This window comes from Eumetopias jubatus, unplaced genomic scaffold (assembly GCF_037043125.1).
Source record: "Eumetopias jubatus isolate StellerSeaLion01/CBP00866 unplaced genomic scaffold, mEumJub1_p1.0 scaffold_10, whole genome shotgun sequence".
Taxonomy (NCBI): domain Eukaryota; kingdom Metazoa; phylum Chordata; class Mammalia; order Carnivora; family Otariidae; genus Eumetopias; species Eumetopias jubatus.
Window position 1 is genome coordinate 101,395,873 of NW_028274816.1, and position 15,892 is coordinate 101,411,764.

The 15,892-nt window shown below is 57.6% G+C and overlaps 2 protein-coding genes across 2 annotated transcripts; one reads left to right on the forward strand and one right to left on the reverse strand.

The window, feature by feature from the left end:
- Nucleotides 1–4,924: 4,924 nt before the first annotated feature.
- On the reverse strand, nucleotides 4,925–7,902 carry RND2 (Rho family GTPase 2). The gene is made up of 5 exons (XM_028094074.1): nucleotides 7,801–7,902; nucleotides 7,229–7,316; nucleotides 6,320–6,429; nucleotides 5,416–5,550; nucleotides 4,925–5,179 (listed from the first exon to the last, which is right to left on the reverse strand). Exons 1-5 carry the CDS (start codon nucleotides 7,900–7,902, stop codon nucleotides 4,925–4,927), a joined length of 690 nt encoding a protein of 229 aa, XP_027949875.1.
- Nucleotides 7,903–9,385: 1,483 nt separating this feature from the next.
- Nucleotides 9,386–15,238, forward strand: VAT1 (vesicle amine transport 1). The gene is made up of 6 exons (XM_028093982.2): nucleotides 9,386–9,821; nucleotides 12,859–13,066; nucleotides 13,432–13,602; nucleotides 13,713–13,802; nucleotides 14,340–14,581; nucleotides 14,738–15,238. Exons 1-6 carry the CDS (start codon nucleotides 9,414–9,416, stop codon nucleotides 14,819–14,821), a joined length of 1,203 nt encoding a protein of 400 aa, XP_027949783.1. The 5' UTR covers nucleotides 9,386–9,413; the 3' UTR covers nucleotides 14,822–15,238.
- The last annotated feature ends 654 nt before the right edge of the window (nucleotides 15,239–15,892 follow it).

Consider the following 15,892-nt stretch of genomic DNA (forward strand, 5'->3'; position numbering starts at 1 on the left):
TCCCTTCCAATTTCCAGGCAGCTGGGGTAATTACTAAACTTCTAATTAACCCTTGCCTTGACGCGGGTGGGGTTGGCAGGAGAGGCAGTGATTTTTTTTTTTAAGATTTTATTTATTTTAGAGAGAGAGAGTGAGAAAGAGCGTGAGAGGGGAGACGGTCAGAGGGTGAAGCAGACTCCCCGCTGAGCAGGGAGCCCGATGCGATGCGGGATTCGATCCTGGGACTCCAGGATCATGATCTGAGCCACCCAGGCACCTGAGAGGCAGTGATTTTTGAAACTGTCTTGGTGTGTTTGGGGGATCAGTGGGGGAACTGCTATGTGTTGGGCCTATTGTAAGCCAGGCACTAGGACAGACATTTGACATAGTTTATCTCATTTCATCTTTTCAGTCTTGCAAGGTAGGTATTCTTGGAGCTGAGGAGAGTAGGAGAGGCTCAGAGAGGTTGGGAAACACTCCGGAGAACACCCAGAGGGCAAATGATAACTAACTCAAGAGTCCCTGCTCTTCCACCCCACACCCTGGCATAGGGGCTAAAGCAGGGTATGGGGCCCACTGATTCTGGGTTCCTGGGCAGCACAACCTAGCTAAAGGAGGCCCCTGCTTTGTTGCTCCCCCCAGGCTACACCTGCCTTTCCCCCACAACCCTCTCTACCTTCTGGCTCCTACCTTCTTCTGGGTCCCTTTTGCCTGGTGGTGAAGTCTCACAGTGCAAGCTTAGGCCCCCGGGGGGGCCGGGGAGACCATGATCAAGAGGGAGAAACTGACAAGCCTAGCCCCAGACCCTCGAGGTCTCCCTCCTGCTGCCACCCCAGCTCCCTGTCTGCCCCTCCCCTTTGTGGGTCAAACTCACCAGCATCTGCTTCTGTCTCATTGTACTCTGGGGGAAGGGGAGAGTCGGGTGGTGGGGGGGGTGCGCGGGGGGTGTGAGTGGGTGTCTGTGTGCATGAACATAAGGCCTCCGGGTTCATTCTGACACTGAATGAAAAACTCACCAATTATTCGTCCAATCTCATTAATATGCAGACAGACATCTGTTATTTAGGAATCAACAGCAAAGGCATTTTCGTGGGGGGAGGGGCGCTCCCGCACATGCCCCTTGTTCCTTCCGCTGCTGGGGTGGGCAGCTGCTGGGGAGCCTCCCCTCTTTCTGACCCTCACTCCCACCCACGAGGAGAGGGCGTCGGGGATTTACTAGAGAAGGAGACAGACTCGGCTGGAAGGAGGAAGGTGGGAGTGGGGCTGCACTGTGTAGAAGGAACTCTTCTGTTGGCAGAGAGCGAAAGGTGGGGAGGACACCACAGAAGAGCCAAACCCCTTTCTTGGGGAAACCAGTGTGGAGGCAGAGACCGCTGTATTGGGATTGCCTGCTAGGGTCCTGGGGACCACTGGGAACCTCAGGGACATGACCCCTTCCCCCCACCTCCCTCAGCCTGCAGGACCAGTCTGAGCCTATCTGGGCTGAGGTCACTATGGCAACGTGGGGTTCTCACCCAGACACTGCAGAAAAGTTTGTGGGGGAGTTCAGAAAATCGGGGATCAAAGGACTTAAGCCTTTGGAGGACTCATTAATGCTCTCTCTAGCCCTCAGGATAGATGAGGGAGCAACACTCACAGACCTCCCCTTCCTGTCTTTTCCTGAGCACAAGTAGCCCCCTCCAAGGGGCCTCTCCTGATTCCCTCCGGCAGGCCCAGAAGCAGTCAGGCCTGGATGTGAAAGCGGTAGGGAATAAAGGCTGACCCCAGCTCAGCCACCTATGAAGGATCAAACAGCTCTTCTGTGGCCTTTCTTCTCTCCGACTCTTCCTCAACAACACAGTGAAGTAGATGTGGTGATCAGCTCCTTTCCAGGTGTGAAGCCTGAGGTTCAGACAGGTGCGGAACCTCACCAAATGCTCCCCAGGGAGTAAGTGGCAGAGCTGAAACCCAGGCCCTCTGCTTCCAAATCTCCAGCTCTTTTTCATGACTGTCCCTTGGGGGAAGGCTGGAGTCCCAAGGGGATGACCCCAGTCAGCTGAAGCATTTCAGGGGTTAGACCATGTCCCGCCCCTACCCGCACCCCTTCCTTCTCCCTCCTCCCTCCAGGGCAGGCTGATTGCGGGGTTAAGAAACACTGGCAGCATCACAGCGTGATTAGTTGTTTATTTCATTAAATGATTAACGAGGCTACATTGTTTCCCAAACGGGTGTCTAATTTGTGGGGGAAACAGCTGCGGAGGAGGAAGCTGGGTCTGACTGGGTCTGACTCTGGCATCTGGGGTGTGGGTTAGAGTCCTCTCCCTCCAGCCTGCAGGGGCCTTTGAGGATCTAGAAACAGCCCCATTCCCTCCTCCCACCCATTGAGCTCCTCGGCCCAGCAGCACAGCGCCCTTCCCCAGGCAGTCAAAAGTCTGGCAACCCAGACCTACACAGGAGACCACAACCTGTTCCCGGTGGTATTGGAAATGTATTAAACTTTGGGGGTTTCCCCCGCTGATTTATTTTCCTAATTTTGTTTGCTTTAGGCGGATATTGAGATGCATCTGCATTCCCTGAGCGAGGCAGGAGAGGGCAGTTGGGAGAAGAGAGGGGCCCAGACGCTCTGCACTTTGGTGGCTATAGGCTTGAGTTGGCTTTGTATCAAAGTCCAAAGTGGGGGAAAAAAGCCATGGCCCCAAATCCCAGGTTGATGGTGTGGCAGGTCCCTGTGGGGGAGGAGTCAGTCCTCAGAGCCCCCTAGCTGGGACCCAGCCCTCTCCAGCACCTCCCATCCAGGACTCGGGATCCTGGAGGAGAGTCTTGGAGTCAGCTCCTAACCTCAGTTTGGGTGCCCAGGACCCTTGAAGCTGTCCCAGAATCCTTGAGATTAGCTGAGATGGACAGGGGCAGGGTCCTGTAGGAGAGGGAGGGAAAGGGCTGTCTGATGAGCCAGCAGCAGATGGGATTTCCTTTCCTCTCAAGACTGGGCCCTGGCATAGGGAAGGAGAAGCTGTTTTAAAGGACACATCTCAGAGCCACATTCCCCCTAGTCCCCAACACCTCATCCAGATACCCATCTCTCCAAAAAACCAAATCTGGTCACTTCCTCTCTGCTTGGAACCCCTGGTGCCTTCTCACATCCTCAGAATGAAGACCTGTTTCCTTTGTGGGCCCTACGGTGGCCTTGATGTACCTTCCGGGCCTTGTCTTCTGCCCCCCTCGTCAGGGCAGCCCCAACCGTGCCACACTTTCTCTTCGCCACGTGTTTGCACATGCTTTACCCTCTGCTCAGAGCGCCTTTCCTACCCCTTCCACGCCTGCCAAACAAACTCTCCTGCAGCCCTCAGGACTTGGCTCAGAGGACTGGGTGCCTGAGGCTGTAAGGAGCTCCCACAGGCAAGGCACTGTCACACCTGGGGTACCTCTCTTCCCCGTTGGGCTGGCCTCCAGAGCACAGAGACTGGTCCTTTCACAATCCCAAGCCGGTGTCTAGCACACAGTTGGTGCTCAGTGCATATCCGCTGAATGAACGAGGGAGGGACGGGCTGCGAATTCGGGGGGAACCCAGCAGATGGGAGGGTGAGGTTTGTGTTCTATTCCAGAGTGTGTGTCTGGAAGAACTGGCTGGGGCTGGGGGAGGGGACCGCTAGGGATGGTTCCTGGGGGAGAATGTCACCGAAAAGAGGCCAGTGGGAACAGAGCCAGGGAGGGAATACAGGACAATGTGAAACCAGACTCCCAAGAAAACAGACCAGCACTGTCTTTCGTGACAACAGGAGCTCCGCCAGCCCCTCCACCAGCTTTCCTCCTTTCTGGGGTTGGGGTTGAGGGGGGGGAGGGTGGGCAGTGACCTTAACTCACAGCTGATGTTCCCTCCAAAATCATCCAGGAGCTCAAGACGGAACGGAGGTGAGAGCCCCTGCCCCCACCTCCAAGGAAACCCCAGAATCAAACTACTGTCCCTTGGGTAACTTCACTGCACAGAAGAGTCAGCTTCTGCGACATGGAGGTTTTTGAAACTTTCCCTACCCCCACAACTCCTAGAGCACCAGCAGATTCCAAGTTGGGGGTGGAGGTGGTGTACAAGGGGCCTGGACTACTTCAGCAGGACCCCTCCCACTCGAGCAGGGGGCCCCCGCTGGGCTGAGGAATGAATTGCACATCAGTCCACTTTAAAAAACCCCAAATGGCCTTAGGATTGTCTGGCTCATTAACTGAGATGAATATTCCCATGATCCCTCACTCCCCCACCTCTGGCTCCTAAAAGGACACTGCTAATCCGACCCATGGCTTTTTTCCTCTGTGGGCACAGACGAGAAAGTTCTTCCTGAAGTCTAACTTCCCCCCTCCTGCTGCTAGAAATTGGTAGATTGGGTTTTTAGAAAGCAACAAAACTAAAGCCACAGCCGTTTTCCATGGACATGGGCTTTATTTGGGGACAGCTGGGGGAAGGGATTGAGGGAGCTATAGGACTGTGGGTAGGTGGGGGAGGGGCTTCTCAACTTGCTTTTTAATTTAGTGCGTGTTGCCTGGAGGTTAGGATGAGTGAGAACAGCTGTGGAAGGGAAAGGAGCAAAAAAAGGAAGGCCACAGAATGGACACTTTCCTTAGGGAAGGAAGCCAGGGCCAGGATATGGATACGGGGGGTGGGGAGGGAAGGCACCCTTCACAGACTAAGACTCAACCAAAGTCACTGCTCCATGCCGGCTTCCCCAACCCCCTCCCCAGCCCAGCTCCCGGCCCCAATGCCTGTCCCGCTGGCTTCCTCCACTTGCTGTGGGGAGGAGGGGGATGAGGAGGTGGGGAATGGTGGCACCCTTCTGCCTTCAGCTCTCCTGCCCAGGAGAAGCGCTCCCTCGGCCTGCCCTGAGGTCCCTACCAGAGTCAGGCGGCCCGGAAACCAGGTGCAGCAGGGAACAGCTGTGCCCTCACCGCCCCTCCTTACACTCTGCCCCACCCCGGCCCCTCACATGAGGTTGCAGCTCTTGGCTCGATCCTTGTGTATCTCGCTCTCGGTCCCGGTGCCCCGGTCCGGCCGGCCTGCCAGCTGAGCAGATCTCTGCAGTCCACGGCGTGAGTCAGTACGACGCAGCGGCCTGTGGCCACGGCCAAGGGAGGCCACTGTGGCCACATGGAAGACATCCCTGACGCTGCGTTCAGAGGACCGGGAGGAGCACTCCACGTAGGACACAGCCCCTACCTGCTTGGCCAGCACAGTGCCCTGGAAGGGTGGAGAGTATGGAGGAAGTTATGGGGCTTAGCCTGCAGCTCAGCGAGGCGCAGGGAGACTGAGGGCGTGGGGGTGGGTGGGGGTGGGGTCAAGGGATGGGGTCGGAGGTCAGAGGTCAGAGATCAGGGCAAGGGAGGAGCCAAGTAGGGTGGTTTTCAAATCAGAGATAGAGAGGGGCAGAGGTGAGAGGTCTAGGCTGGGACCAGGTCAGAGGTCAAAAGTCCCACCTGCTCATGTGTAACAGGGATAAGCCTCTGCTTGGACAGCTCCCTCAGTGTGGCCAGGTCGGTGCGCATGTCCAGTTTACAGCCAACCAGCACAACCTTGGCATTGGGGCAAAACTCCTGAGTCTCCCCTTGCCACTATTTGGGGGAAGAAAACAGTTATGGAGGAGTAGGAGGAGGCACACGGTGAATCCTTGCTCCATGCCAGGAGAACACCCTTCCTCACATCATGCAGAAACCATGCACCCCTCTGGACTCTCCCATGCGAGCAAGAAGGTAGGAATGGTGGGCTTGGCCTGGAAGCAGGATGGAGTGTAGGAGATGGGGAGGGAGGAAAGGGCTGGGGTGGGGCTGTGGGGTCAGGGGCCCTGGTTCTACCTCAGTCGCCATAAAGCGTCTACCGGCCTGAAACCTTCCCATTCCCACCCCCTTTCCCAAATTAGTTCCTGAGAACAGACCAATCTGCCCTCCCTCCCCCATCTGGGAACTAGGGCTGCGTTAGCTGACTTCTGTCCATTCAACGTGGGCTTTTCTCATGGAAATAGAGGCCTGGAGAGGAGACCACAGGGCTCTCCTGAGCTCCTGGAGCAGCATTCCCATCCCCTCCATCTGGGGCTCCCACACCCAAGGAGATGGGGAGGATGGATAAGGAATCCCTTGAGTACTTCTCCCTGCCCTCCTCTATCTCCCCCAGATTCTGAATCCAGCTCTGAGAACAGACTTTCAGGAAGCAGGGCGGGGGGCAGGGGGGGTGGTGGTGAGAGGGATCGGGAAGGAAGAGAGCTTCACACACTCTCCAGCTGATGACCATGCCCCAAACATCACTCCCTCCTCCTGACCCATGTTGTGTCAGGACCATGGTTTCTGTCCCCCTCAGTCTAGCCAGCCTGCTTCCCCAGGCTCCCACCTTTTTGAGGACACTGTCCAGTGTTTCTGGTCGGCTAATGTCGAAGCAGATGAGCACAGCATCTGAATCAGGGTAGGCCAGAGGCCGGACGTTATCATAATAAGAGGAACCTGAGAGAAGAAAGGGAGGGAGGGGACAGACGAGGATCTTGAGTGGGTGGGAGGCCTGGAAGGGAATGGGAGACCTTACCAATCCTGGCCAAGGGATGCTAGGAGCAGAGAATGGAAACGAGCAATTGTTAATACCCATCAAGGAGTCCGGGTTTCTCCAAGGAGGGGAGCAGGAAGAGCGGAGATTAGATGGCAGAAAACAGCTCTCCACTTCCCTAGGGGTTTCTCTAAAAGTAATCATTCTTAATCTTTTCTGAGTCTTTGAGAAGATCATGAAATCTCTGGGCATTCTCAAAATTTTGCATATGCTTTCTGGGCTTTGACAGACATCTTCTAAAGCCCTCCAGGGGAGCTGAGTAAAATAAAAACCCTCCTCCCTTTTTTGGAGGAGGAGGAGGGGCAGGGGCAGAGCTCTCCCACCCATTGGGACATCTCAGATTTCTACACTTCAGTCTATAGAAGCAGTTCCCCACCCCTCAAAGAAATTCTAAATGTCTTTTCTAAACCCAGCCCTATCTCCTAAGAAACATGTTCCAAAATAAATCCATTCTTCCCAACTTTCCCAGGTAGGCAGAATCCAGCTGAGAGGACCGGATACTGGGCTTTCTCTCTCAGGACAAGATTTCTATGTGTCTCTGCAAGCTCTGCCTCAGTTTCCCCAGCTTTAAGCAGAAAATTGATTTTCCTTCCTTCTAAAATTGGATGGACGGGCTGGGCTTACTTGGAGCCTAAGGGTCTAGCCAAGGGAGGGGCAAGGTGGGGGCCTAGGAAGTCAGGGTGACCCCAGGGACTTGGCTACCTGAAGTGTCCCACATGTTGAGCTCAATGCGGCGCTTGTCGATCTCAAAGCTCGCGGTGTAGTTCTCAAACACGGTGGGGACATAACTCTGCAGAGAGGGATGGGTCAAGATGAGATCCTCCGGTCTTCATCCCAGACAAATGCCTTCCTCACTCCCACACACCGTCCAGCCCAGCCCCTGGACACAAGTTGGTCTGGTGTTGGGCAAAGGGGAGATCCCAGGAGCGGCTGCCTCAGCGGAATATCTGCTAGGTTCCCAGACCCCCTCCCTGTCCCTTCAGCCCCTAGTTCTTCCCCTCTCCAATGCCCAGGACCCCCGACATTCCCCTAGCGTCCCCTCCTGGATCCTCTGGTTCTCCCAAATCCCATTCATTTCACCCTGCTCCCCAATTCCCCCCACCCCAATCCTCTGCAGTCCCCCAGAACCCCCAACGTCTCCCTCGGTCCCTGGTTTTCCGAGCCCTTCTCTCTCGACCCTGGTTACCCCGGCACCCATTTCGGTCCGTCCCTAGGGCCCTAATCACCCATCCCCGCGGCCTCAGCGCCCGCCTTCCAAGACGCGGGTCCCTCACCCCGGGGTAGGCGTCCTTGGCGAACACCTGCAGCAGCGCCGTCTTGCCGCACTCCGCGTCCCCCACCACCACGATCTTGCAGCGGCCGCTCTGCCCCTCCATAGTCCCGGCTACGCGCCGGCCCCCTGCGCAGCCCCCCTCCGGGGACTCGCTGCCGCCTCCCCCGCCGCTGCAGCTGCAGCCGCTCCGGCCGGCGACACCGGCATCTCGCGGGCCCGCGCCGAGCCCCCGCTCGGGGCCGCGGCCCCCCCTCCGCCCCGCCCCCAGCCCGACGGCCGCGCCCCCGGCCCCGCCTCCCACCCGCGCAGCCGGAGGGGCGGGGCCCAGAGGAGCTGGGCGGGGCCCGAGGAATCCGAGGGCCCGGACCAGGATTCCAGCGCGTGGGGGTGACCTGAGGAACTCTTGTAGGTTTGGGGCGGGCCGAGCCGGGCTTATTTGACTGTTTGACTTCCTTGGAGAGGGGCTCGGGGCAGAGTTTCGGCGAAGTTCTGAGGGGTAGGGTGAAAGCGGCAAATGCGCGAGACTCGGGCCTTCTGTGTGCCCACGCGTGCACGCCGGTGTGCTAGTGCGGACACGCGCGGGGGCAGCCATCCACTCCCTGAACAGGAGGGGGCGCGAGATGGTAGGAGGAGGGAGTCTTTTTGGTTCGGTCTTACCCCTCCTCTCTCAACGTCCCGGCAGGGAGTCTTGGGGATATGAGGGTATGGACTCCAACACACCCACCCGGTCAATGGTGACATCAGGGCTTTCCGTCCCCATAGCAACGGACGGCCTAGTCTGGGGCTGGGGTGGCTTAACGGCGGGCCTGGACTAGCAGGGAATTGTGGACTGAGTTTCTCCAGCCAAGCCCAGGGTGGAAAGTTTTGGGGGAGCTGCGTCCTCTGGTGGATACTTCGGGGAGACAGAGATGGGGAGGAAGAGGAAAATTGAATTGCTCACGACAGGCCTGATGGAGACATTTAAGGCTTGATCCGGAGTCTAACGATAAATCACACCACTGTTTTGCGTTTGCATGGCATCTTTTACCTTTTAAAAGCGCTTCTTTAAATCGGTTATACTCGATTTAATTTTATCTTTTAGAGCAAGCAATATCATCACCATTTTACAGAAGGGACAGTCGAGGCACAGAATTTTAACAGTCAGATGGAAAGTTTTAAAAGACTCGGTCTCCCTGCTCCAAGTTGCCACTGCAAGACCACACGAATGAGTCACATATGGGTAGAGTTAGAGCCTGAGGAACAACTTAGTTGGGTTCCCGTCCACAGGTGGCTGGCTTCCCAAATCTGATGTAAGCTCAGGTTCTGGGATCGTCCTTCAGATTGTCCTTTTACATATTAACTTGCATAAGGCTTATTCTGAATAAATAAGCAAATTAAGTCGCAGTCTGCATGACCTTAAGAATGCCCTCGTGCGGGTCTCCCTCCAGACGTTCCAGGTCTCCCACCTTCGCGCTCCTGCCAACACCCGCGCGGTGGTCCTGGCCCTTTAAGTCGGCCCGCGAGGCCCCGCCCCTCCCGCGCGCAGTCCGCAGCCGCGGCTCCTCCCGACGCGCGCCCCGCCCTCCCCAGCTGTGCACCCTCGGTCCAGCTGCGCGCACGTCGGGAGTCCCAGACATGTCCACGGAGAGAGAGGTAGCCGAGGCGGCCACCGCGGTGGCGGCGGCCGAAGCAGGGGCCGGAGAAGACTCCTCTTCTCAGCCCCCGAAAGCCGAGGCCGCTGGCGACGCCCAGCCATCCGCGACTTCCGAGGGGGCCGCCGCCGCGTCGCTGCCGCCGCTGCGGTGCCTAGTGCTCAGCGGCTTCGGCGGCTACGACAAGGTGAAGCTGCAGAGCCGGCCGGCTGTGTCCCCGGCCCCCGGTCCCGGCCAGCTGACGCTGCGCGTCCGGGCTTGCGGGCTCAACTTCGCCGACCTTATGGCACGGCAGGGGTTGTACGACCGGCTGCCGCCGCTGCCCCTCACTCCGGGCATGGAGGGCGCCGGCGTCGTGATCGCGGTGGGCGAGGGAGTCAACGACCGCAAGGTGAGCGGGACAGGGCAGGATAGGGAGAGGCTGCCCGGGCCACCGGGTAGTGGGGCTCGAGTGGGCGAGGGCCGGGGGTGTGGCAGGGCGGAAGAAACTGGCACTGACCCGGGCAGACGGGCATGGAAGGCGTTGGAAAGGAGCCTGTGTTACGAGGGCCCTGGGGAATTGGGTTTATATTGGAGGGTAGGTAGTGGAGATAGAGTTATCGCCCCCTCCCCAACCATTTCTAATTGTGGCCGCCGCCCAGCAGCGGCAGCGGCGGTGCTGGTTTGGGGCCGGGGGGAACACAATAAGGCACCCAAGCGCATGCGCACAACGACCTTACCAACTACCCCCCCCCTCCGCCCCCTGCCAAACCTCCCCCCCCATTAAAACCACACCTGTACCTCTGCCACCAAACAATCCCTGGGTAATTGTGGTCTGTGACCCTGAGTACCGATTAGTGCCTTTTTCCCCGAGGGAGCTTGAGGAGCTATGTAGTCCGGGTTGGGCGGGGACGCATGACCCTGCCAGAGCCCCAGTCACATGCAGCCCCGTGGTCTGTGGGGGTGTGAGGAGGCCCCTCCCAGAGCAGGGCCAAAGAGACGAGGCACGCCCATCATGGAGGAGAGGGAGCCTCCCACCCGCTCTCCCATCGGCCTTACACTGCCACTCTGATCTTGGGGTTGGTGGGGGCGAGATTGGGTCTCTGGATCTTTGTCTTAAGCTCTCTGTATCCCGTGACTGCACTGTCTCCTCCTCCAGTGACTCAGGCGGCGGGCCACGACCCCAGGCTGCCCTTGGGACCGTTGGGGGGCGGGGGTGGGGTGGGGGAAACGCCTCTGATTTCCTCCGGGAGGACCCTCGCCTCAGAAACCCCATGTGGACCGGGGGGGGGGGGGGGGGGTGTGTGGCACTGGGAGCAGGTTGGCCCAGCTCTGCCGGTCTGTTTCTCCTTTCGTTTATCATTAATCTTGGCCACAAACCCGGACAGCGAAGAGTTCCAAATGAGCAACTTTTTTGAGAGACCTGGGGTGAAGCCTTTGCACATCATTTGTTTGGGGGTTTCTTTTTAGAATCAGCACCCTGGAAGAGAGGCCCCCTCAGACTCGGCCTTTCTCTTGCAGGACCTGCTAGTCCCAGATCCCAGAGCTGGAATTCTTTTTTTTTTTTTTTAAAGATTTTATTTATTTATTTGACAGAGAGAGAGACAGCGAGAGCAGGAACACAAGCAGGGGGAGTGGGAGAGGGAGAAGAAGGCTCCCCGCAGAGCAGGGAGCCCGATGCGGTACTCGATCCCAGGACCCTGGGATCATGACCCGAGCCTAAGGCAGACGCTTAAGGACTGAGCCACCCAGGCGCCCCCAGAGCTGGAATTCTTGAATTTATTGTGCATGCCAGCATCTCCTCCTTTAAAGGGCTTCTGCCTCCATCCAGCTCTGGCCCCACCCTTTCCACTGACTTTTAAGTAATCCCACTCTTGAGAAGGTGCTAAGAGGAATTTTGTGTGTGTGTGTGTGTGTGTGTGTGTGTGTGTGTGTGTGTGTGTGGTGGGGGTGGGGGGAGAATTGTAGTTCATGTTTGAAGGCCACCCACCTAACCTCCCTCCCCACACTTTCCGCTTAGTAAATACAGGATATCCTGTCCAGGGCAAGAACCTGATGTAAGAGGCTGGATTCTGTGGGGAGAGCCCTCCTTCCATCCTGATGTCTGGGCTGGGGAGGGGTTCATGGCCCTGTCCTGTGATGGGCTGAGGGGTCGGCTTTAGCCTGGGTAGGTGAACCTTGTTCTGGGCCACATTGGTCACAACCCTGGCTGAACACTGCACTTTCCAGCAGTCCTGGAGTCTCCTAGTCCTGAGTCCTAGAGTGGAATGCTTCCATTCCCCAGACCTCATCTCGGGCCAGTGCTTGCAAGGAAAGATCCCAGCCTGCCTTCAGTCCTCTTTGTCAATGGAGTGTGGGGGCTTGAGGACATGAAAAGGGGTGTGTGGGGGGGAGCCCCATGCCTTCTTTCCACGGATCCCAGGTCTCCTTAATATACAGAATTCCCATCATTCCTGGCAGGGACCACAACAGCCCCAGATTGTCCTGGAATAGCACCCACACTTCTCTCTCCATGGCCTTCAGAGATTGAGGAGAGGCCTTGCTTTCCCCAGAGATTGCCCCCTTTCCTCTGCCCTCCTCTTGACCCCAGATGCTAAGCTGGAGGGAAAGATTCTGTTTTCCTAGCTCCCTTTCCCTCCTGCAGTGAGGCTCTTGTGCAGGTGGCTGGGGCAGGTTGGGGGGTGGGGTGGGATGCCTCTTCCTGTTGGATTGCGGCTGTGTGGCTGTCCTTGTCCATCACCCCAACCCCCTGTCTCTGGGTGAAGGTGTTTTCTGGGCCCCCAGTGCTGGCTTAGATGCTTCTGGTGAGGTGATTGCACCAACCCTAGCGGTTCAGAGATCTTTACGGGCATTTTATCGCTGTTATTACCTAATACTATGAACTGTTTATTCTGTGCCAGACGTTGAGCTAAAAATTACCAAATGATTTTTTTGCCATGTAATCCTCATAATTGCTCTATTTTACAGACAGGAAAACTGGGGCTCAAAAAAGTTAAATAGTTTTTATTTGCCCAAGGTCACACTGTCAGTGAACAGCAGAGCCCATTTTTTTTTAACTAAAACAGTTTGATGTCTTTAACGATACTTCATGCCGCCCTAATGTAAGCTTCTTACATTCAGCGATCTTACACAATAGTGAAGCATGAGATCTGTAAAGTTGAGATAAGGACAATATCTACCTCAAAGAGCCGGGAAAGATTAATTGAGCGTTTATATGTAATAAACTTATTATAGCACTTATAATAGGGCCTGGCCTCTGGTAAGCACTCAGTAAAGGTAAGTTGTTATTGTTTTCCATGGTATTATTATTACGATTAGCATGAGGACTGTGGCCGCTTCTCTTGCTACTTCATTGCTAGGAAGAGGGCCTCGTACATAGTAGAAGGTCATAAGTCGCCAGTGGGTGGACGAGCGAGGCGCTGAATGATGCTCTTCTTTCATTCTTCAAGGTAGGGGACCGGGTGATGGTGTTGATCCGGTCAGGCATGTGGCAGGAGGAGGTGACTGTGCCCTCAGCCCAGACCTTCCAGATGCCTGAGGCTATGACCTTTGAGGAAGCCGCTGCCTTGCTGGTCAATTACATCACAGCCTACATGGTCCTCTTTGACTTCGGCAATCTACGGCCCGGCCAGAGCGTCTTGGTACACATGGCCGCAGGTGACAGGCCCCCTCCCTTTATCTCCCCAGATTTCCTTCGGGGCCCCTTCCCTGCAGTCTTGTCTGGATGGTCGTCATGACAACACCAGGCTGCCTCGGCCTCTGGCTCCCAGAGGCCTCTGCAGTATTGTTGCCGTGGTAACGTTCAGGCACCAGGTCCAGCCTGGTGTGCTATCCATAGCAACGTGCCCTCACCCGGCACCCCCTCCTTTGCTAGCTAGCTACCCTCCCACCAATTCTCAGTCATGGATATTGGACCTGGTTGTGAGGAGAGAAAGCCTCAAAATGCGCCCCTGAGGGGCAAGAATGGAGAGCGGTGGTGGGGTGACTCCGCGTCCCCGCCTCATGAAAGTGTCTTGCTGCAGGGGGTGTGGGTATGGCCGCCCTGCAGTTGTGCCGCACAGTGGAGAACGTGACCGTGTTCGGAACGGCCTCGGCCAGCAAGCACGAGGTGCTGAAGGAGAACGGGGTCACACACCCCATCGACTATCACACGACTGACTACGTGGAGGAGATCAAGAAGATCTCCCCCAAAGGTGGGGTCGGGGGTATGGGCGGGGCAGGATGGCCCAGGACAGGGAGGGGCACTCCAGATCTGTGGCCCCTAATGCTGTTCCTGGCTTCCCTCTCCCTTACTCTGTGACAGGAGTGGACATCGTCATGGACCCTCTGGGTGGGTCAGATACGGCCAAGGGCTACAACCTCCTCAAACCCATGGGCAAAGTGGTCACCTATGGTGAGTTAGCGGGCTGGGGATGGAAAGGGCTGTGGGTCTGAAGGGCAGGATGCGGAGGCCCAGGGACTGCGCTGCTCAAGCGGGCATCAGGGTTAGGGTTAGGCCGGGCCAGGGAACGCGTTCAGATTGCTGCCTCCGGGGTGCGGCTGATGTCATTCTCATTCACTGCTTTTCCTGCGAGTCACACACAGTGAATTCTGTGTTCTTTCTTTGCTCCTGTTTGGGGCTTATTCCGGATGCAAAGTCCATCAGTCTGCCTTCCTTTGTCCTACCCTCCTGGGCTTCTTGGGCAAGCTGCATTTTCATCTGAAAAACTGTCTCACACACACACAAATCGACAAATAAATAAAGATGAGGGCAGTTCTGAGTCAGCCGGAGTCCACTTGGGCCTGGCAGCCAGCAGGTGGGGGATCATCCTGTCACTCCCTGTGCCACTGTGGGCGATTGCGAGAGGCCCACGGGGGGCGGATGAGCGGGGATTGGGACAGGGATGTGCCCGGCACCTGGATTCACAGGCCGCATCTCCTCGTCCCGCAGGAATGGCCAACCTGCTGACGGGCCCCAAGAGGAACCTGGTGGCCCTGGCGCGCACGTGGTGGAACCAGTTCAGCGTGACCGCTCTGCAGCTGATGCCGGCCAACCGCGCCGTGTGTGGCTTCCACCTGGGCTACCTGGAGGGTGAGGTGGAGCTCGTCAGGGGCGTGGTGGCCCGCCTCCTGGCTCTGTACAACCAGGGCCGCATCAAACCCCACATCGACTCCGTGTGGCCCTTTGAGAAGGTGAGTGGGACGGCTGCAGGGAGGACTGGGCCGGGCCCCCTGCGGGCCGGGGCTCCCAGGGTGGGGTTCCTGGGAAGAGGAGGGCTGGCTCCTCTCTGCTGGCTCTCTGGAGGGGACCGGACGGCCCTGGGAGCCGAGTCTTATCTTCCTCTCCAGGTAGCGGATGCCATGAGGCAGATGCAGGAGAAGAAGAATGTGGGCAAAGTCCTCCTGGTGCCTGGAGCAGAGAAGGAGAACTAGGGCGGGGGCTGGCGGACCCTCAGGGCCCGGGAGGGGAGACGCTGGGGGGCCCCGCATTGTGCTGGTCACCAGACTCTCTCACATTTCATCCTCTATCACGTCCCGCTCTGCCCTCTCTCCCCCGAAGGTCTCCGTCCTGATGACCTTTCCCCTGCCCTGTTCTGTCTCCTTAGGCAGGGCTGCCCCCTCCCCCCCTTCCTGCCCTCGGAAGAGGTTGGGAAGTGACCACTTGGATGTCTGGGCCCTGCCAAGGGGACAGGGAGGGTCAGAGGGAGGCCGGCTGCTTCCTGCCCCCACCCTTTCCCTGGGCCTGCTGTGCTGCTTTTGTGCCAAGGTTAGCCGATCCCTTTCCGTCCAGTTCTGTGTGCTTCCCCCTCGGCCTCATCTCCCCCTCCTGCCCCCCGCCCCACCCCACCCCACCCCACCCCCCAAGGAATTGAAACGTCAGCTCAGGATATGGGGCCAGTCTGTGTGAATCCACGTGTCCCTGTCTCGCCTTCGTGTCCCTTCGACCCAGGCCGGCCAGTGCCCACCTCTGAGCTCTGTCGCCTCGTTGCATGGCCTTGTCCCTCCTGTTCTCATCTCCTTAAGCACAGTTGGGCTTCTTCCACCTCCAGGTTTCCTGCCCCTCGTAACCAAGGTTGCCTCTTACAACAAGGGTGGGAATCAGACCTGCTCCCCTAGGTCACAACTGTGGGAGGGACACAGAGCAACGCCCCCCCCCGCGGACCCCCGTGGCTCTCCACGCTTCACTGAGTTCTCTGGAGTTGTTCTCGGTGCCTTAGCAACGGAAAACCTGTGCACGTGTGCGTGGGGGGGGGCTGTCCCGGTCTCACACCTCCTTCTCCACCCCTGTACTCCCCAGTGCCTTCCTCGTTCTGCTGGAGCTGGGGTTTTGCTGCCTCCCAGTCCCGCAACACTGCCAAAAATCTGTGTGTGTGCCCGCGGGTGGGTGGGGGGCAGCCCCGAGCCTCCCGGGGTCTGTGGCACGTCCTGTCTCTGGGGCTGTCGTTCCTCTACGGGAGGCGGAGGAGAAGAAGGTGGGAAGCTTTCTCAGCCTCGCAGATAAGT